Here is a 22,886-nt window from a genome sequence, read left to right on the forward strand (position 1 = left end):
CAGTCAAACAGGACACATTTCAGACCATGTAGGTTTCTCGATGAGCAGGGCTAGGACAACTGGCTGTCTACATGGCAAAGGTCAAATGAGATCGACGCTCCACAGTGTACAGGGGAAAATCACTTTCAGATGGGTTAAAACTCCGCAGATGACACCAGAAGGCACCATCACCAAACAAGACTGACCTAAGTGGGCAGGGTGGTACACCACTGACCTCACTGAAGGAGGCTGAAGAGGGAGGAGTGTAAGTTCAAGGCAAGTCTGGGTGTAGCTGGACAGAGACTGTCTCAGAAAAACATATCTTGCTATGTTTACCAGCCTAGCCTCAAATGCCTAAGCTCAAGTGATCCTTCTGGCTTAACCTTCCAAGTAGCTAGAATCACAGGTGTGTGATACCACACCTGTCCACAAGGCATCATTTTAAGAGGTGAAAAGACAAGGAAGAGGGTATTTGTAAGATATTGGGTATAAACATCAATCAAGGCTTTGGTGGATATGGGCCGAGATGTCAGCATCCTACTCCTGAAATCTGTGACTACATACAAGGAAAAGATAGTGGCAGATGGTATTAAGGTTACAGACTTAAGATAGAGATTTGTCTGGGTTACCAAGAGACCCGATAGCTACATGAACCCTTCAAAGAGGTAAAGGGAAGGCTCAAGAACAGATCTGAGGCCCAGAGGCAGTGCTGTGTCTGAGTGACCAAAGAGGAGGGTACACCAGGCCAACCTTCAGTTTTCCTACTCTCAACACGATATGGGATAATGCTCTTAGTCACTGTAAAGACTTGTCACTTGTACTGGTTTAATAAAACACTGGCCAGTAGCCAGGCAGGCAGTGTAGGCAGGGATACCAGACTAGGGGAATTCTGGGAAGAGGAAAGGCGGAGACAGAGTCACTAGTCAGATGCAGAGGAAAAGAGATGAGAATGCCTTACTGAGAAGAAGTACCAAGTCACGTGGCTAAACACAGATAATATAAGTTGTAAGAGCTAGACAGTAATAAGCCTGAACAATAGGCCAAACAGTTTATAATTAATACAAGCCTCTGTGTGTTTATTTGGGACTGAATGGCTGCTGGATGGGGCAGGGCAGAAACTTCCATCTACACCAACACTCTGAGATTTGTCAGAAAATACATTGTATTTAAGCTTTTAATCCAAGATCCACCATATGCTTCTAGGTTCTATGAGCCCCCACACCCTACAAAAAAAAAAAAGATGCAGTATTTTACATGTACGTGTCTTAGTGCATCTTGGGGGTGGGTCCAGTGTTTGTTTCAGATCCTCTGTGGGTCGTGGGCCACTCAACCAGTTTAGAGAAACCGCCTTCCCATACAAGAAAACACAGCTTCTCTTCATGGGCCCCTTTGCTTTCACTTCCCCCTGCGATAGGATGCACATGTGTCAGGAGAGAGTTCCTGTCCCTTGGAAAACTGGCCCCTGCAACGGAGGTGTGTATTGTAGGTGTGGCCACTTTGACAAGGTTTTGGAATCAACAGGCCTGGATTCATTCCAGCTCCATTACTTGATTTCTGAGGTAGAATGATGACATATGTTTTCTGGCCTTACAGTACTTGTCACAGACACACAGTGTTAAGTGGCCCGTGAGTGGAAAGGGAACTTTATAAATGGGTGGACTGTCCCAACAGAGGCAAGTGCATTTACCTGACCAGATGAGGCTTGATGAACGCCTGCTCAGGCTGTTCTTGGCTCTCAACCTGCAGAGCATCCTCCAGCAACTGGGCTATGACATCCCTGGTAGGCCCCTGTTCTTCTGAGCAAACTGGTGTCTTCATTTCTTGAAGCAGTATCAAGTACTTACTTTCTACCTGGCAGAGCTTGGCTTCCAGGCTAGAATACTGCGGAGAATGTAAGGTGGTAAGGTGGTACTTCCACCCAGAGGTAAATGCAAGAAAAGCAAGCCTTAGATGCTTGAGGTACCCAGTGAGTTCAAACCAGCATGCCCAAAAAGATTAGGAAGTGAGCCTGCTGCAAACTACAACACAGGCGAAAGGTTAATTCACGCCACAGACCTTTTCAGGGTTAAAATGGCCTGCTATAGCTCCCCTTTTTTCCTAAGAGTTTGGCACAGAAGGAATGCTGATAAGCATAGGTAACACTCTTCAACATGGTTAGAGTGAGCAACAAAACTTGGCATGAGTCAATTGCTGAGCTCAAGCCTAATCCTACTTGGTTACATGGGCCATGAACCCCCCACCCCCACCCCCAGGCATATCAATTCTGTTAGGACATCATGTCCAGGAAGGACAAGTTCCCATCTGCTACCTGATCAGAAAAATCAACTTCACCCTGGTAAATATGCAGGAATACACTTTAGAAGTGTGCTCAGAAGGCTGCTCAGAAAAAGCATGTACAGCAGCTGTGGACAAGTGTCAGGTGTTTATAACTCACTAGCACACAGCTGGAATGCTTGTGGTCTCTTATATTTTCCAAAGCCCCCTGCAGCCAGAATCATGGCTGACTCTTAAACCAACCCTGCTGGATCTATGGAGATGGTCATAATCTCACATTCCTGGCTCAGATGGGAAACTAAATCTCAACAGCATAAATGAAAACCTCGATAATTTCAATTTGGGAGAACCCTGCAACTGCACTTCATTTTCACCTCTGCAAACCCCTTAAAAACGTATGGAGGAGACCACGTGTAGGCGCATTTCTTTGTCACCTACAAACAAAATGTACTGGACAAACCTAACAAATGTTTCCATACCGGTAGCCGGGTTTTCCCCAACATGGTGGCTGGAAAAGCACATCTACTTAAATACAGTTTCCTCCCTCCCGCCAAGGGGTAAAATGTACCCATCCTGACTTACCTTTGCCATCAGATCCCTCTCTCTCCTTTCTGCATTTCTTCGTAGAGCAGAGAGTTCCAAAATTTCCTTATTTAGAAATTTATTTTGGGTCTTGTACCCTTGCAGACTATCCTGTTGGGGGAAAATCTTTATCAATTCCTGTGGGTTGTATGCTGGCTAATTATCCTACGTAATTAGCATACTGGAGTCCTGCTAAGTGAGAGCAAGTTCTAAAAAAGAATTGGAAGACTTCAGAAGGAGCTGGGAATGGCTGTTTAGTGAAGTGGACAAAACATTTACTTAGCAGTGGAGATTTCTCTCAACTGATGGCAGAAGAAATAAACAGGATGTATTTTCCAAATCCATTCATATCCACTGAGATGGTGATGAGAAAAAAAAAAAGCAAGAATTTTATTCCTTTAAACCAGAGAAACTGAACATATTCTTTGTAGCTTCTATTTTAAAAAGGCTCTAAAAATGTACAAAAGCCCTAGCATTGGATTAGGGACTCTGTAGAATACACCCTTCACTTTTGTACATTGCAAAGTTTCAAACGTGGAAAAGCTGAAGGAAATATGCAGAGGGTGGAGCTTGGTGGTAAAGCACAAGCCCCTGGGTCCAATTCCCAGCACCAACTCCACAAATTACCAAGAACAAAATGGGCAAACTGTTTATTTCTGTGACATTTATTTTGTATTTGAGAGAACATAACAATATGGAGACAAAAGTTTTTTTTTTTTTAAGACAGGGTCTCTCTATTATGTGTCCTTAGCTGTCCTGGAAGCCACTATGCAGACTACTCCGGCTTCAAATTTATAGATCTGGCCTGCTTCTGCCTCCTGTGCTCACAAGTTCTGTCCTGTTCTACTTGAAGCACAGCTGTGGCTGGGTAGGGAAGAATTTTCATGTAAAATGGTCTGGAACTAAGGTTTATTGACTCTTTTAGATCATCCTCATGATAAGCCAAGGAAGCTTCTAAATGAAGATGAATTAGACCATCTTTAAGGCTGTGGTTTCTAAAGACTACTTATAAATTCCATCTTTCGCAACCACACCTCCTCCCCTGCCCCGGCCATTTCTAAATATTTCTTCAGATACTCCCCAGTCTCCAGACTGGACTTCCTCTAGGGTATACACTGTTTTTATAAGATGCAGAAGAACCAGAAAGGTTTCCCTGGGGCCCCCGATTTGCTGGCATTCACGGAACACATTATGGGTCATAGAACCCTGGGCAAGGCATGTAAGTTTCTTGATTTCACTTAGACCTCTCGAGTCCCGGAGCCATTCTTGACATTATTTCCCTGGCAGACTGGGCCAGGGAGGCTGTGTATTTGCTGACTGCTGTGCTGGGAAGCCAGCTTCTGAGCTCTGAGGGCCAGGCTGGGTACCTGAGCCTTCTCACCTGCAACCCAACCCTTGTACTGTACTGGCTTAGCCTTGGCAACCCAAGTACTTAAGTGAAAATGTCAGGCCCCAAAGAAGGTTAATGTATCCTTTTCTAGCCCAAATGATGGCATTTTCTCTCTCCTAGCATCTTAAAAATACTGTATTTGGAAACAGTGAACAGACACATCATTAAAAGGCAGGTCAGCTAAACGAAGTTTGGTGGGAGAGAAATTAGAGACTGAACTGTGAGGAGAAAGACTAAGTGACAGGTATTTGGTCCCCACTGGCTGTGTAGTTTGTCTTTAGCATAAAGTTTGCGCTACAATCTAAGTAAATTATGACCATTTCAACCCTCATAACACCCCATGGGTAGCACTTTTTGACAGATGAGGCAGAGACCTGAAGTCACTGCCGTAGTCAGAGCTCACTGTGGAAGGCTGGCTAAGCTTGGTGCAAGCTGCTTACCCTCTGGTGGGAGGAAGAACTGGCTTTCACTGCAGTTAACAGGCTCAGCCAGAGCAACACCAGCAACATGAGGTCCTGACCCAGGCAGGCTGGCCCTGCCTGCGAGGAAGCGCTTGACAACCACTGGTCACTTACGGAGTTTCCCACTGAGCTTCACTGAGCAGACTCTGGAGTCACAGCTTTAAAGTCGTTGAGAAATGTTGAGGAAAAGGTCCTCATGACTCATTCAAAGTCACTCCAGCTGCACAAGGACACATGAGGACAGCCCACTTTGGATGAGGTAAGTTAGCAGTCTCCAGAGGTTTGGTGATCATAGCATTTACATGGCCCATTCTCATACTCTGGCTCAGCACCCTGGAGAAACCAGTGCCATACACGTCTCTCCGTCCAAGAACAAAACCATCTGGAAAACCCATGCTAAAAGTGCAGACACTAAGTGTGTGACTACTGTGCAGAGAGATGCATAGGAAGGAATACAACATTTAAGGTTGAGCATATAAACAAAACTGACGTCTACAGGCAACACTAAGACCTCTTGTAAAAAAGAAAAAGAAAACAGAGACAAACAAAAAGCAGTCAAGCATGGTAGCTCATACCTGGCAATTACAGCACCCTGGACATGGACACAAAAGAATTACCTTGAGTTTGAGGCAAACCTGGGCTATAATGAGTTCTGGGTCAGCCTGAGTTATAGAACAATACCTTGTCTCAAAAATATAAACAAAATAATAAGGGCTGTTTTATAGTAGATATAAATATAAGAGGTGTTTTGGTTCCTCATCTGTAAATCCTCCTGGGATCTGTGGAGAGGGCTTAGGCAGTAAAGTGTCTGTAAGTAGGAGCACTTACATCTGGATTTCCATCACCACCTAAAAGCCTGTGTGAAGGATGGTGTTTCTCTAGCCCAGTGCAGTGAGTGTGGAGACAGGAGGATCTCTGGGGCTTCCAGGCCAACTGGCAAGACCTGGGTTCAGTCTTCTCAAAAACTCAGGTGGAGAGGCCTGGAGGAGGAGCATCCATGCCCAGCTCACAGGCATGAGCACACCTGTGCATGTTGACCTGCACAGACATGTGCACCCAACACGCCACACACGCCAAACAAATAAACCATGCTGGCCTTTGTGTCACTAGACAGACCACCCACACGTTCTAACAATGCTGCCACTGTTTCAGTGTTCCTAACTCTGAAGTCCCCAGCCTTCCCGGCACTCACTGGGCTCACAGCTGGCAGATTAAAGGTGCTGGAAGCCATGACACCCACACACTGTAACCACCTCAACAGTAACACACCTGGATCTTTCAAGGAGAATCTCCATTTGGAACTCGAACACGGAGAACCACATTATTTGCAAGAAGACAATGGCTGAGTAGTTAGAGACCTACTTGGGGTCTGCTGGAGTCAGCTGGGCTCTACCTAATGACCCATGTCCCGGGGGAAGGTTGTCTACCTAGAACGTCCCCAGTAGAGTCTCAGGAGCTGCTGACAGCAAAGATGGGCTTTTCTACAGCCTTCCTCAGCAGCCCAAACAGTTCAGCTCTCTGGTCTGGACCTGCAGGGTTCTCTACAGGCATAAGAGGCAGGTGCCCTGCTTCCCAGAGGGGGGAGTGCTCCCCCTCCCTCATCTGCTGCTTCTCATTCCAGTTCCCTTCTGTTCAGGAGCCAGCCTCTCATCCCTGAGCCATCTCTGGAGGCGGGGGTGGGGGGGTGGAGTGAGGTGGGGAGGAGTGGGGGGGGGGGGGATGGGACGGAACTGGGAAGACAGCTCTGTCCTTCCAAGTGCAGGACTCCTCATGTTAGGCACTGACCTGACCGACCAAACAGGCTTCTTTTCTGGACTGCCTGGAGCTGCGTCCATTTTCCCAGCTGGCCCTACTGGAACAATATTCCTCCCCAGGCCTGAGGGCGGCTGTGCAAATTAAGTCTGTGTTTGCACTCATGTACACAAAAGGGGAAACTGACAGCCTCCTTATGTTCGATGAAGTCTGACACTGAGATAAATAAGAGGGTAGGGTGTTTCAAATACTCCTAAGCAAGGGACAGGAAGAATCAAAAGTGTCCCGGGCAAGCAGCAGCATCAGAGGCAACTGCAGGAAGTGCTTTCAAGAAAGTCCCTAAAAATGTCTCGTTCCTTAAGCTGACTGTAGAGCCTGTTTCTGTGCCCGTCCCCAGCTCTGCGGCCTTACCAAATCAGCTCGCCCACAATAGTACCTCTAGGGATCAAAACTGATGGAGCTGAAGGAGTTTGAGATCTCTGTCCAAAAGGCCAGCCCACGCCCTGTCCTTACTTGTAGCCTGTCCAGCTCCAGCTGGTCTCTGCCGGCTGGGGTGGCCAAAGGAGAGCAGGGCCCCATGGTGGGCGAAGACACGCTGCCCTCACACTCGCTGAGCTTGATGATGACCTCGTCCTTGGCCTGGATGGTCTCCATCAGCATCCCCAGCCGCTCGTTGAGCTCGCCCACCTTGCTCTTCAGGGTCCTCACTTCCTGCTGCAGACTCTCCTTCTCCAGGCCGAACCTCTCTAGCTGGCCGCTGAGGCCCAGGATCTGCTCGTCCTTTTGGTGGAGAAGCTCCAGTGTGTCCCTGGGGACCCCCTGGCTGATTTGGTGGCTCGTAAAATACTTGTCATATTGGGACGACCGGACTGTCTGCTGGAGCAGCCGAATGAGCTCCTAGGAGCCAAGAAGATGATGAGGTGAAGGGTAAGAGAACCAGGGGGTGGGGGTCAAAGACAGAAATCAGAACAGTGTTACATAAGTAATCACTGGAATTTGAGGAAATGCAGAAACGAACTTCGTTGGAAACATTTTAGTACTGAACTTCCTCTTGAAAGATCTCAAAAATAGAAAGGAAAAAAAATTCCTCCCCAAATCCAGCCTGACGAGAACAATGAGAGGAAGCTGGAAATAAAGGATGTGTATGCTGTGGCTAGCAAAGGTTCCTGACACGTTTATCAGTGTGAAGTGCCGTGTGCCGCACATGCCTGTGATTCCAGTGCTGGAAGAGGAGCAACTGTTCCAGGCCAGCCTAGGCTACTCAGTGAGATGCCACCTCAAAATAATAATACGTGTGTGTGTGTGTGTGTGTGTGTGTGTGTGTGTGTGTGTGTGTGTGTGTGTGTGGCTAGAAAGACGACTCAGCAGTTAAGAGCACATACTGCTCTTGCAGAGGGTCTCAGCTTTGCTCCCAGAACCTACATTGGGAGGCCCACTGGATCTGACACCTTTGGGTGCCTGCATTCACATACCCACACTTACAATTAAAAATAAAATCAAGCAGAGTTGGGTGGGGGGAAGAGAAGAAAAATCCAGGCTTTAAGATTCGCTGAACTGAACTGTCCAACAATTAGGGGGAAGAATGTCTGACCAGTTTAGAAAAATAGTACTGTCTGACAGGATTTGAAAACTTCAGAGACCTCTAGGCTGAGGGACTGAGCGTGGGTGCCGACAGTGGTACCCTGAAATCTTGCTTTCCTTCCACATGGTCTAGGGTCTTTGAACTAATGATGGGCATGGCTCAGGGCATGGGATGGAGGCCCCAGCAGCACAAGCTTCAGGGAATGGCTTTGGCCTGCTGAAGGGACACACGGAAGTCAAGAGACAGTTACCTTCTGACTGGACAGGTCCTTCTTGAGTTGCTCCAGTTCCTCCTGCTGGCTTTGAATCTGCAGCTGCATCTCAGAGACGGGCTTAGGGAAGCTTCCACCCCCCAGTGATGTTCCCTCAACTGAAGGATCACCACTGCTGAGGCGATTTTTATATGATCCAATTATGTCTCTCAAGGGGCGCTTTCCTTTGTAAGGGTTCCGTCCAAACTCGAAGGGGAATCCTGAACTAGCGACTCCTAATTAAAAACAAAAACAAAAACAAAAACAAAAACAAAAACAAAAACGTGTCTGAGAAGTCAAATCTTCTTCTGGTATCCTTACAGATCACCTCTGAGGGGGGCGTGGACTCCTCAACCCATGAAGAAAGCAGGGAAGCCGATGTCACTTTGTCCCACCTCATAGTAGAGAGTACCCAACAGGTCTAAAAACAGCGGACAGTCCTTGCTGGAGCACTCTTATTTATTTATTTGTTTGCTTATTTTTTCTCAATATATTTTTTATTTAAATTAGAAACATACTTGCTTCACATGTCGATCCCAGCTCCCTCTCCCACTCCTCCTCCCTTGCCCCTCTCTACCAGCCCCCCCCAAGCCCCCACCCAATCCCCACACCATTCCCCAGGGAGGATGAGGCCCTCCATGGGGGATGCTGGAGCACTCTTTACAGAAGACTGCAACACGAGCACTTTAAAGACAGCTGAGATACACTAGACAATTGTTGGCTTCTTATTTTTACTCATTTGTTTTCGGTCAACAACAAGCAAAATGAGTGTTTTTAAAAAGTGTAAATACATTTTTAAAGTGTGACTTTACATAGTAAATGATCCAAATAAATGTTATTAAGTATATTCACACAAAAGTACTATGAACTTTTGATTATTTAAAGCTATGAAAGACAAAGGCATCTGCGCTGTTAGAAGCACACAGTGGCCCCCTGTGGTTGGTCAGGCAGAGACTGGAAGAGGGCACCAGCATCTGGCACCTAGTGTGCCTGCTCCATGACAACTCAGAGGTGCGTGTTTCTGGCTTGGGGACTTGCACAGGTCTAGCATGTCTCCTCAAGGCCTGTCTGTTAATGCCTTAGGTCACCAGCTTGTTGATCCCAGAAGGCGATGAAAACCGGGGTTAATGTGAAGTCTTCCGGACAGTGGCACCCCAGGCCTCCTGCTGTCTTTTTGCTTTCTGGGCTCATGTTCCTATCATGATACACCTCCACAGGCTGGAGGCAATGGGCTCAATTGGTCATAGACTAAAATCCCTACAACTGTGAACCAAAGTAAACCTTTTCTGTACATAAATAAGTTTACCTCAGGTATGTATTACAGTAATGGGAATATGACTAATTTAAACAGTTCTCCAGAATCTACGATACTATGTTCTGTTCTTTTTAGGTACATCTCAAGTATGTAAATAAAGACGACATGTGTGCCTGTGTGTGTGTGTGTGTGTATGTGTCTGTGAGAGAGGGGGAGAGAGAGAGAGAGAGAGAGAGAGAGAGTTTCTGAGGCAGTCTTGCTACATAGCTCAGTCTGCCCTTAAATGTGCAATCCCCCTGCTTCAGCTTTCCAGGCCCCAGAAGTACAGGTGTGTGACAGTGACAATGCCTGGCTTAAGTACAAAGTTTCTTCAGTCAGCATTTCTGTGATGTGTAGAGGCATGACAGGTATTCTGTCTCCTGGAATGGCTCACAGACACTGGGATAGATGTTCATTTATTCCTTGTAGCACTTTATAAACCTTCATGATTTATTGACCCTGCCCCTGACCATAACACACTTCTCACAGCACTTCATGCTTCCAGGAACTCTGCCACTCTTTGTCTATTGTGACCCTGGAGGTGACAGGCAGCAGCACAGAGAGCAGCAGAGCACAGGCGCATGCTGTACCTTTGCTCCCCTCAGGCATCTGCTTCTTCCTTTCTTCCTGTATCAGAGACTCCTCTAGGTCCTTAGGAGGTGGGTCTAAAAGTTCCCACTCTTCATTGGTGTAAAACACAGTCCTGCGACTCTCACTTTGCCCTCTCCCAGGACGGAAGGAGGACATTGAATTTCTGTTTAAAAACAAGAAAAGGCAAAACGAGACACAATTGTATATAGGACAGATAAAAATGAAGACTCGATAATATCAAGTGCTGTTGAGAATATGGAAAACAAGGAAATATACATTGCTAGTGAATCCACACTGACAGTAGTATCATGGAGAACAACTCAACATGGAGAGCCAAGTTAAACTGAAGAAGAACCTTTCTTTTTCTTAAAAAAACACAACAACAAAAAACTTTATTTAAATAGAAAAGTCACACACCATAATTAGCCAGATCCAAAGTCTACCCATCTTAATGAATTTCTGTACAGTTAGATTCACTATTTTGAAGTGTGGAGCCTCACATTGGATTTTATACTTTCACCAACAAATTTAATTTTATGAAACTGCCTTTCTAAAGCGCCAACATTTTCTAAATGAAATCCCTGCACACAAATACAGGGAGACACTAAAACATACAATGCATTATTCATGTTAGCCACTCCTCATACTTAAGGTGAATTGACCTTCAACAAGGATGTAAAAAGATTCATGGGGGAAATGTGGTTATAAAAACTGGCTATATATATGAAAAAAATGAACTTGAACCTTACCTTGTACCACACATACAAATTAATTCAAAATACACAATAGACGCAGGTTGTTGTGGATCACTCCTGTAATCCCAGCCCTCAGGAGACTGAGGCAGCAGGATCATAAGTTCCAGGCCAGCCTGGGCTAAACAGTGAGATCGTGTCTCAGAACAAAAACAACCCCTCTCAACCCAAACCAAAATAAAACAAGCCCCCAAAGGATCTAAATATACGCCCCAACATAAAGATATAAGCAACAACATAAAACTTCTAGAGAGGAAAAAGTACTTTTCACACTGTTGGAAGATTTTTTTCCTTTTCTGTAAGCATGTGCATATACATGTTTGTGTATATGCACACGTGCACATGTAGACCAAAGGTCGACCTCAGTTGTTTTTCTAATTACTGTCCAGCTTAGTTTTTGAGACAGGGTTTCTCTCTGAACCTGAGGCTCACCCATTTGGCTAGGCTAGCCAAGGAACTCCAGAATCTGCCTGTCTCCACATCCACAGTGCTGGGATTACAGGCAACATCTGGTTTTTACATGGGTCCAAACTCAGGTCAAGTTTATTTCCTGACTAAGCCACCTCGGTAGCCCCAAGTTGGACAGATGTCTAAAGAGCACCCAAAAAGCACAATCTAAAAGACAAAATGAGAAAAATCAAGTTTATTATAATGTTTCTCCTTTGAAGGTATTTGCAAGATATATACCTGACAAAAGTCTCATATCCAGACTATTTAAGAACCCTTAAAGCTCAATAAGATGGATAAGCAACTTAATTTAAAAATGACCAAGAGATGAGAAAAGCAAATTAAAAAAGAAAAACACAGGCAGTTTCCTAACTTGTAAAGTTGGGTTTAAGATTTTTCTTTAAACTTAATGATCGTTCCAAAGCAATATACATTCACTGTAAACCATACTTTGAAGCTTGATTTTTCCTGAGCTAGTGATATGCAGTAAGATGCTCTCAAGCCAGGAGTGGCTTCTAGTGAGCCACATGATTCAAGGGTACACAACAGGTACTCCACAGAGTACATGCAGATAAGTCACAACATTTGCTGGGCTAGGCATACACAATGCATGCTTGCCTTTCAGCATTTTCAATTTCCGTTAGACTTACTAGGACACAGCCCAATCATATAACCCATTCTGAGCCCAGAAACATCTGTCTATGAATGGCTAATAAGTGCTTAAAAAGAAAACACTAGGCTTGGAGAGGTAGCTCAGTGGCTAAGAGCACTTGCTGCTCTTACAGATGACCCTGGTTTGGTTCCCAGCAAACACATGGCAGCTCACCACCATATATAACTCTTAGTTACAAGGCACACAACCACTTCTGGCCTCCACAGGCACTAGGCATCCATGTGGTACACAGATATACATGTAGGCAAAACACACACACACACACACACACACACACACACACACACACACACACACACACACACACAGAGTTTTAAGACAGAGTCCCTAAGACCTGGTGATTACACTGTCTAAGACCTGGCAGCTGATTTCTCACCTACTAAGGACTGAGACCAGAGGTAAATACATAGTAAGCATGTTGCATGTTACCCAAGCCTAATCTCTTCTGGTCCCTGGCTCTATACACAGAGAGGCTCTGTCAACAACCAAGGGAACCTAATGATCACACTACTGTCACGGTCAACTCTGCCTTCACAACACCCTGAAACTGTAAAAAAAATGATTTCAAAATAGTTGAGGAAGTCCCACAAATGTTTCTTCTATCCTTGCACATTTCTAGAACCTGTGATGCTGCCCCAACAGTTTGGTGACATTTTCCAGGCCCAGAACTCCTTGTTTCCTGCCCTCCCACAACCCATCTCAGGAATTAAAAACCTCCTTGCCACTTGCCACAGCTTCAAAATGTGCAGTTGTTCTTTTCTTGACGAATGGTGTGCAGCGCTCACTGCCAGTAACAAGCTCTGCCTGCCGCTCTTATTCGTAAAGTCCACACGAAAAGGGGAAATGAGAGCGGAGAAGACCCAAACCCAGCCTGGGCAGGAAGAAAGGCAGTTTCAAGAACTAACTTCCATGGATTCTGCCTCCCCTGCCAGAGTTTGTTTCCAGGCTGTCGCAAACTCCTGCAGCTGAGGGACAGCTTTGGAGTGCTTGACAACTGCCAAGGCTTGGGTAATAGAGAAATGAGACTCGCTTCAAAGTCAAGTCTCTTTCAGCTGAAGTACTATTTAACCAAACTCTGGGCTAGTGTGCTCTTGGCGGAACCCAATTCGTTATTGTGCAACACACTGTGTCACTTTCTCAAATAAATAAGTATAATTTAAAGATATTCAAATAACACAGTAAGTATATACTCAATACTCACTGAGTAAGTCAGAAGTTGAGAGAAGTATTTGGAATTGTCCCATCAAATCTCTCCTGAGCCTACAGTTAGCATATTGCCTGCACAGCCACACTGTGGCCAGCACCCCAACCTTTTTCAGTGGTGAAAAATGGGCTAAGGTGGAGGTTTGGATTTATAGAAGGCTGGGGGTAGCAGGAAGCAGGTAACCCCAAGGGGCACTACTCAGCTCTCTTCCCTGCTCAGAAAAAAACAAAAATCCAGGAGGTCCCCTCTCGCTGAAGGTGATTCAACATTTCTTCCTCTGAATTGATGGGCAGATACCCACAAGTAGGGAACAGGTTAACTAAAGGGTACATCATACACCTGAATCTGTAGAACAATGGGCCCCAACAGAGCTACTGAGTTGGGCCATTCCAGTCTATACAGTGACTGGACTCCAAGAAGCCATTACCCACGCCTCATCATTGCCAAGCCTCTCAGTCTGCAGGGGAACACAGCTCTGGTTAAGTGGGCCTCATGACTTGGTTGTCAGAGAGAGAGCAGTCTAGGGGAAAAGTTAGAACACTAAGGCACCGAGACAGTGTGTTAAAAGAGACTGCAGGGTCTCTTTTAACAAGCAGAGAAAATTCCAGAGTGCTTACATACATAATTCCATTTCTAGTAGCTACTTCTGGAATGTGGACTTCGAAAGGCCTCAGTTTTTGCTCTGAGCCCCTCAGCATGTGCAGGTCTCTTTCTTTCTAAGCATGCATGCCTTTCACTATCACATGACTAAGAAAAAGGCCAGGTTGGATGAAGCTGGTGGGTGGCAGCAAGCAAGCCAGGCAGTCTGGGCTCATCTAGGCCAGAGGGTCCAAATCCTGAGTATAATAAGATCGAGGGCCCAGGCTGTGCTTTCATCTCTGGGCCTACCCAACGACCCCATCACAATACACAGTGTTCCAACAGGAGACAGAGAAGCGCTGAGGAGGCTAGAGAGAGACAAAGTAGGAACTAGGGGAAAGTGCCATCCCATCCTGATGGCATAAATAATGCTCACTGCCCACGATGTACACATCTAAATCTTAGGAAAGAAACTGCTGTTGTGATTACAGGATCTTGGGTTGGAGAGGTCATGTTGGTTATCTGAGTCAACGAGAAGCCTCTGCTAGGCTAAGAGAGCAGAATGAATGGACCCAGGCTATTGAGAATTTGGCTCCTGCAACAAGTGGATCTAGCAGGCCCAGCAGAAGACACCAAGTGTTCCTCCTTCCATAGCCCCTGACTCCAACTAAAATAGGAGATTTGGGTTAGCTGCTTGATGGCCTCAGGTAAGGCACAGACTGGCATGGTTTCCTGTACTGAGTCAGATGTCATCCCAGCCATGGTCTGCAAGTCACAACCATGATTCTCTAAAGCTCCAGTAGTCCTGCGAATGAACAGACCCCTGGAAGTGCATGGTTCCAATCAAGATGGGAAGGACTGGCCAAGTACAAACAATATGCTCCAGGAAGCTGCCAGGAGAGACTGGGTATTGACACAGCAACACTCATGCCCTGGCCAACTTCTTCAGCCACCATCCCTCTGCTTCCCTTCCAGAAGGGCAGGTTCTGAAAAGACCCACAAGGTAGTAACAAGACAACAATTCCTGTATTTCATGGCAAAGACTGAGCTATGGCTTAATACAAGGAAAATATAAGCAAGGACCACATAGCCACAGACATGAACAACTTCCCCAAATGCACCAGATATCTGGGCACTGGTTTGGCCTTCTCTTTGAAATGGGGTTCTGAAAAAGATGAGTCACCAGGCAAAGTCCTAGATGACAAAATCAACGGATTCGACATTACTGCCAGGCTTGAGGGGTCATGAGAAAAGCAGAAACAAAGTACTCAGGACACAGCCAGCAGCAGAGCCAGCAGAAGTTCCAGCAGAGACAAGTGCGAAAGGTGAGCTCACCTTCCAGGCAAGCTCAGCCTTCCGTTGCATGGCGGAAGGGGTTCTCCTGATATGAAAGGAAGACCCACTATGTTTAAGGCCCCAAAGAGTCAGAGCACTGCCTGCAGCACTGCATTCTCTAGCCACACTGGCTGAGCACTAACAACCAGCCAGACTCCATGAGGCAGTGATTATTCATACATACCACCTGCAATTTCGGATGGCGTCTAGCTCCATTACCTGGTGTGATCTGGATGGGGTGGGGGCAGGCTAAATGAGAAAATCATTAAAGTAGGAAACCAAGTAAAAGTAACTACACCTCCAGCAGAGGTGCATATGCAGGAGTGACTCGCTTGCCAGGGCTACTGGCTGCAGTCTGCCCTGCTTGGATAAGCCATACTTGTAAGATGTCACCTGACTTTTCCAATCGTGTTTTGCTGCTGCTGCTGCTCTTAATGGAATAAACACATACACTTACAACGTAGCCTAGAATCTTACAGGCTTTTAACAAAAAATTTTCCCCCCTTTTCCTCACAACAATATTCTAGTGGCATGATCACCTTTATCAATTTCCTCCCTAAGCATCTAATTTATTTTTAATAGAAAATATACCTATATTTTAAGGGATTACTAAGTGATTCAATCACATAAGACAATAAGCATCTGTGGTGGTTTGAAGGAGAATGCCCTTCAGATATTGGAATATTTAATCCCCAGTTAGTGGAACTCTTTGGGAAGGATTAGAGGCATGGTCTTATTGGAAGAGGTGTGTCACTGGGGATGGGCTCTCAAGTTTCAGAAGCCCAGGTCATTCCCAGTTAGATCTCCTACTTTCAACTTGGAGACAGGGATGCAAGCTCCTAGCTACTGCTCTAGTGCCATGTTTGCCTGCCTGCCTGCCTGCCGTCAAGCTCCCATTATGATGGGGGCTCTGTCTACAACTATAAGTTCCAAATCAAACATTTTCTTTTCTAAGTTGCCTTGGTCATGGTACTGTCATAACAACTGAACAGTAACTAAAACAGCATCTGAGTTGTGGGAGCAGAGCATGGGCCCTCAAGTCTTGTACAGCAGTGTGGAATTTAAATTCTCAGTTCACCAGGCGAGACTTAAACAAGGCCCCAACTGAACTGATGAGTACGATAAATGCACGCACAAGTACATGGTGTCCTCAAATCCTGGTCACAATCAAGTTTAGCACCAGTTTGAATCCATTACAAAAATACAATGTTTAAGCCATTCCTTTTAGGGAAAAATAGCTTTACTGTTTTAAGGTCATTAAGCTCTCTCCAGATTGGGGTTGTAGCTCAGAGGACACAAGCTTGCTTAGCATGTTCTGATCCCTGGAGCTATAAACAAAGGTTCTCCACTCACCCTGATAATTTTAAATTCCTAAAGTATGTCTATAAGTCAAAAGAAAAGAAAAAAACAAACACTTGAGATCTGTCTGAGCATCCCATTTCTGTGAACATCTTGCTTCTGCAAAGAGCAGTCTGTGGAATTCCACAGAGAGGGCTTTGTCACAAGACCCAACATGGTGACATTCACTTTCCTTAAAACAGAATCCCAGGCTCTGTTCCATAGTGTTTGTTCATATTATTATCATCCAGTCCATCCCATGTGGCATGCATAATTACTTACAAATGAGAAACACAGGCACAGAATGGTAAGGAACTTGCTTGAGACAGCCGATTATGAAGTGACACAGCTGAGAATCCTCTCAAGGAGTCTGACTCTTACACCATGCAATACTACAACAGCGCACAATTGGCATTATTCCCACTGACATTAACTCCAAACTTGCTTTGAGAGTTGTCACATACAAAAAAATGACTTGTGTTCTCTTTTCCAGGCAGAGATGTTCAACGCTCAAGGAAATGGGAAGTACCTAATACTACAGGCCTGTTTTCACCTCGTTCTACCGTCTGACTCTGAGGGCAGATGGGATTGCACAAGTATAAACACCTGGCTAATTAACAGTCCTTCATATACATTCTTGTTATTTTATTGATACTCTATGGCGCCAGGCAACCCGGGTTGGCCATTGTAGGTATATACCATTGTGCCCGGCTCCCAGATATGCTATGTTGAAGAGTGGAAGGAATATGAATTAAAGGGAGCTGGGTGTGCCTTTCAGTTGTATCACACACTCCTGTAACACAGTCTTGAACAAGTCACTTTAATTCCCTAAACCTTAGCTTTTTAACCTGAAAAATGAAGCAAGAGTCTCTGCGGTTTCCTGACACTTTTAGGAACACAGAACGCTTTCTTTACTGAGAAGTGCTATATGGTACGGGACCTGGGGAGCCGGCCCGCCCTTACCTCCTCCACCTCCTTCCCTTGGGGGTTGGGAGATAATGGGTTGGGGTCCCAGCTAGACAGATAGGTACACGGTGAGGCAGAGGCTCTCAGGCGGAGAGGAAAGAAGCAAATGGCTGGCAGAGACCCAGACAATGAGAGTTTTGGAAAATAGTTACCCAAGAGACAGACTAGAGTCACACTGCTGAAAACCTCAAGTGTCAAATGAAGAGGTGTGGTGCAGTTGTTACCCATAACTGTTTGGTGCAGGGCCAGCATGTAGTCAGAGGCAAGAGGGGCAGAGCGTGGATAGAACGGAGTAGAGCAGAACCAGGAGGGCAGGACCACTGTCCAGGCCAGAGGCAGAGAGGCCAGGGTCTCATAGTGATCTCTTTTTTAAGTGCTGGTCTTCTGAGGCCTGGAGACCCCACCACAGTCTACTCAGTTCCAATACAAAGTCATGCCTGAAGAACAGAAGACACACACAAAAATGACTTTGTTCCATGTAACCAACCACAAAGGCATATATAGAAAGAGATACGGGAAGAAGCAGTGAAGCCTTGGGTGGTGGCTTCTAGGGCATTCTGAATATCCAGTGGACTGCTGGAGCACAGCTGCCTGGCAAGACATGGGCCCTACAGTAGAGCAGAAAGCTTCTAGGTGCTCCACAAATGCCCAGAGTAGGAACTGTCCTACTAACTCCCATTTCTAACAAGCCACTTCTAAGATTCTGTGCAGCGTGTTGCTGCTAACATCAATGAATATCCTCCAGTCAAATAACACATACAACTCAATAATAACAAGCCGGCACTATTTAAAATGGCAAAGGATCTGAACAGGTCCAACACAATGCTGCTCCAAAGCGGATGCACAAATGGCCATGTGGGAAAAGATGCTCAATGCTGTCCGTCATCGCAGAAACCAATTCCACAACAGGACAAGAGGCGGCTCACACTAGTAGGATGGCTAGGATCAAACAGAGCTGGGGCTGGGGAGATGGCTCGGTAGGTAAGGGGACTCTCGATGACATTAATTGATGTGGGAAGAGCTGAGTGGGTCCTGGACTATATCTAAGAGGAGAAAGTGAGGAGCACAACACGCACGAATTCCTTCCTCTCTGCTCTCGTCTGGATTTGCCTAGCTGTCTCAGGTTCTTGCCGCCTTCACTTCCTCACAATTTTGGAGCACAACCTGGAATTGGAAGCCGAGTAAATAAAGTCGCTTTTGTCAGAGCGCTTTACCGCAGCCAACAGGAAATGGAACTAGGATCATATACAAGGGGGATAGTATTTAGCCCTAAAAGAAAATGAGATACTTACATACTACTACCTTGATAAGTCTTGAAAACATTATGCTAAGTGAAGAAAGCCACATACCAAAGGAATCATATTGTGCAATCCCCCTTACACGAAAGGTTCAGAGTAAACAAATCCACACAGACAGAAAGCAGATTAGTGGTTGCCTATGACTGAGGGAGGCGAGGGAGGGAAGAAGGCAAGGGAGGCAGGAAAGGATTGCATAACTTTTGGGGGTGATGAAAATATTCTAAAATCGAGTCAGGCTCACACATGCCTCTAATTCCAGACTTGGGAAATTAGGACAGTAGGAAAGTTGCAAGTTCAAGACTAGCCTTGGCCATTTAGCAAGACCAATGCTAAACAAACAAACAAATGGACAATAACAAAAATGTTCTAAAAATTGTTACACAACTCTGGATATATGAAAAACCACAAAATAATATATTGTAAATGGGCGAATTATATATATATCTCAACAAGGTCTTTCTAATCAAATGAAACAAACAAAAACCCACCTTCATTCTCACTGACCCACAACAGACAGAACACAGAAACCCACAGCAGAGACTCTGGGCCAACCCTGAGATTTGGGAACAGGGTGAAGCTGGAGAGGCAAGAAACCCAGCCCTGCATCTGGAAGCCTTGTCATCTTAGAATGCCCCGCCCCCCTTCAGCTAGTTTCAGTCTCTGTAAGATGTCAGCCATCTGATCTACCACACAGTCAAGCAATCAGAAGAAGCCGAGTGATGATTCTTGGCATGGCACCAGAAACAGAACAGGCATAGAGTTTAAAGCTTTTAAAAAATGACCTATGTGAAAGAGCTGCAGAACACGAAGACCCTTCATAAATGTAAAGTGGCTTTGTAATGCCACATATAAACATAGAGCCCACATTATAACTCATTATCCCAGAGAATCCATCTTCAGCAGCATATGCTACTTCCCAAAGACTCACTTGAGCTCATTACCCCACTGCTTCAGAGAGTAAAAGTTAATGGAATTCGGATGCCCTGGGGCTGGCTGGCGAGCAGCTCGGTCTCCCACCAGCTCTCCAGGGGCAGCTTCCACAGCGAGCACAGTTCTGGCTTTTTCCGCAGAAGGATTTGGGTGCTGGGAAATTATATCTGTAAGAAAGGTAAACAATGTCAGTTACCCCAAACTTTCTCAGGAAACCTGTCATCCCAGATCAAACCCCGACTTGCTACACTACACAAGAACATTGGCCATGTGTGGGATAGCACGTTTTGATGCACGGTCTGTGGGTGGGTTTTGTGCTCGTGAGCTATCTTCATCTGAAGTAGAGCCACACTTCTCATAGAATGGTTACATCATGTTTCGCGGCCACCAAAATTAACTGCTGGTCCAGGGAGAGAGAAGAGACTAGAATTCCCCTCTTGTCTCTGAGATCAGTAACCGTGTGACAGGCTCTACTCATCTGTACTAATAAGGAACAATTTCCAGGGTTAAACTGTTATTTGAAATAGTAAAGCAAAGATCAGTTTGTACACTCTATTTATTCTGTTTCTTCTAGGAAAACAGAGAGATTACAGATATGAACATGTTTTCTAATATCTGTAAACTGTGACAGTGAAAAACTAAGTTTTATCACAGTATAGTAGCTCAGCAAACTCACAGGCAAAAGCAATGACACCTAAACATGGTTCCGGTACAAAACTTTAATTTAAAATGTAAGCTTTGAGCACTGGAGAGCTGGCTTAGGGATTAAGAGCACTGGCTGCTTTTGTAGAGGATCCAAGTTCAGTTCCCTGACACCTACGTATGTGGCAGCTCAGCCTATAATTCCAGTCTCAGGAGATGTGATGCCCTCTTCCGGCCTCTAAGGGTACTGCTGTCATGCGGAGCATTTACAAACATCACACACACACACACACACAAACACACACACACACACACACATTCTCTCTCTCTCTCTGCCAAATACTCCAAACACTCTACATATAAATAAAGTAAAACAATTTTTCTTTCTTTCTTTTTTTTTTTTTTTTTTTGGTTTTTACGAGACAGGGTTTCTCTGTATTGTTTCGGAGGCTATCGGTCCAGCCCGGCCTCGAACTCACAGAGATCCGCCTGCCTCTGCCTCCCGAGTGCTGGGATTAAAGGCGTGTGCCACCATCGCTGGCAAAGTAAAACAATTTTTAAAAAATGTAACCTCGCCGGGCGTTGGTGGCGCACGCCTTTAATCCCAGCACTCGGGAGGCAGAGGCAGGCGGATCTCTGTGAGTTCGAGGCCGGGCTGGACCGACAGCCTCCAAAACAGAGAAACCCTGTCTCGTAAACAAACAAACAAACAAAAAAAATGTAACCTCTGGAGATATTCCAGCTTAAAATAACAATGTCCAAGATTTACTTGAAAGTAATATTTATAGCTTAAATAATATTTGCTTCAAGCAACATGCTAATTGTTTCAAAATTAGAAAAACAGGTAGGGGTAGGAAATAAAAAAATGTCATAAAATAGCAATAACAGCAACAGATGAAGCCATCTAATAAACATGAAGATAATATTGTCACTTGTTTTGTACCATGTTTAAAGAAACAAATCTAATAATCCAAACATTTTGAATATTTTTAGTGATAATGTCTGAGAATGAAGAATGATTGTAAACAGAACTTCATGCTATTTCATAATTATCAGTTTTGACTACGTGTCTTTTAAATAAAGTGCTCACAATATTAATGTGAAAACACAATTAGAACAGAACTGTTAACCACTGACAGCCAAGAAGAAAATTAGTTTCTAATTGGACCAGCATCCCCCAGGGCTGCTTAGGACTGGTCTCCACAAAAAGCTGGTCAAGACAGCAGGGCCCAAGAATCCTGGGCAGCCACAACCCTTGGAGACGGACGTCCTAGTTGGGAATGTCTTCTCACAGGCTTTCCTTCACTTGGTAGGCAGCTCACTAACTTGACTACAGTCAGCGTCAGTGGGAAAGGCTCCAAGAATGCCCTGTAAAAGTGCCTTGAGTGTGACAGGAATAAGGGACTGCTGTCAGGGGGAACAACACACATCTTATCTATGTGTCATCATGTTTTAAGCACTAAGCACTGAGGGAGCAGCACCAATGACACAGAGCTGTTATCTGAAAGGAGAACTCTTTAAGGAAGGGTAACATGGCAAGCTCCCAGTCACCACAGAATACATGGAGTCCTGGTAGCCAGACCTTTGCTCTGGGTCTTAGGGTTCCAGGAGATGCCTGGGGACTGTGCGAGGGAGAGGAGGACAAACACTTTGGCTGCCCTCAACATTTCATTTGGAAAGGGGATCTAACAAGCAAAGGAAAAAAGTTCAGGCACCGCTAATTCAGGCCAGTCTCTAGTTACTGTGTCAGGACACTAAAAACCTGAGCCAGGGATAAAAGAGTCACCCACCCTGGCAGTAACACACATGGCTAGGAAGCAAGGAAGAGACTGTTCTCACCTGACAGCCAAAATGTAGCAGGCACTTACCACCTGTGGGTACCTGCGTTAGTCCATGGGCACACAGGGATGGAGGTTCTACTCTTTACCTCAGAGAAAGGCAGAGCTGTCCTGCAGCCTTCCTGAAGGCTGGCCTGTCACAGACCCAACCGGAGTAAGAGCATGGCACTTCTATGCATAGCCAGGAAACAACAACCAGTTGTGCCCACTGCTACTGTCAGCAGGTGCAGCACTCCTTCCTGTGTGGGCTGGCAGCGAGGTGGTGAGGCCCCTCAGGTGGAAAGGGCTGTCACCCTTGGGTGTGGCAAAGTACCTATTACCATGAAAACCCCAGGGCTTGCAGCAAACCACTATCCCCCCAAGAAAGGCATTAGAGGAACTGCAGGGGGCAGGGACACAAAGGGTCCATGCTGCAGAAATGGTTTCTACTGGGGCCTTGTGCAGAGATGATCTTTAAGAGTTATCACCTTACCTGGAAAAGAAGCACATTCCCAGCTAGGCATGCATATTTATTTATTTGCTTATTAGCTTTCGCATGTTTGAGCACATGTTTATCATATACATGCCTGGTACCCATGGAGATCAGAAAAGGGTGTGAGATCCCTTGGAACTAGAGTTATGGATGGTTGTAGACTAGCATGTGGGTGTTGGGGAAAGAACCCAAGCAAGTGTTCTTAACTGTTGAGTCACCTCTCCAGACCTCAGTATATTTTTAAGGTTAGTGCAGTT

The 22,886-nt window shown here is 45.5% G+C and overlaps 1 protein-coding gene across 3 annotated transcripts in view; it reads right to left on the bottom strand.

Annotated features, from left to right (window-relative positions):
• The window catches only part of Tbc1d2b (TBC1 domain family member 2B), a 68,392-nt gene that overhangs the window by 19,614 nt on the left and 25,892 nt on the right, over nt 1-22,886 (bottom strand). For all 3 annotated transcript variants that reach the window (XM_005080713.4, XM_040740322.1, XM_040740321.1), the window contains exons 3-8: nt 19,676-19,844; nt 10,155-10,318; nt 8,271-8,506; nt 6,952-7,335; nt 2,836-2,946; nt 1,667-1,860 (exon numbers count right to left, since the gene is read on the bottom strand). In XM_005080713.4, coding sequence (XP_005080770.1) covers nt 1,667-1,860; nt 2,836-2,946; nt 6,952-7,335; nt 8,271-8,506; nt 10,155-10,318; nt 19,676-19,844 — 1,258 coding nt within the window. The remainder of the gene's footprint in view (nt 1-1,666; nt 1,861-2,835; nt 2,947-6,951; nt 7,336-8,270; nt 8,507-10,154; nt 10,319-19,675; nt 19,845-22,886) is intronic.

The sequence above is a fragment of the Mesocricetus auratus genome, unplaced genomic scaffold (assembly GCF_017639785.1).
Source record: "Mesocricetus auratus isolate SY011 unplaced genomic scaffold, BCM_Maur_2.0 Super-Scaffold_100691, whole genome shotgun sequence".
Taxonomy (NCBI): domain Eukaryota; kingdom Metazoa; phylum Chordata; class Mammalia; order Rodentia; family Cricetidae; genus Mesocricetus; species Mesocricetus auratus.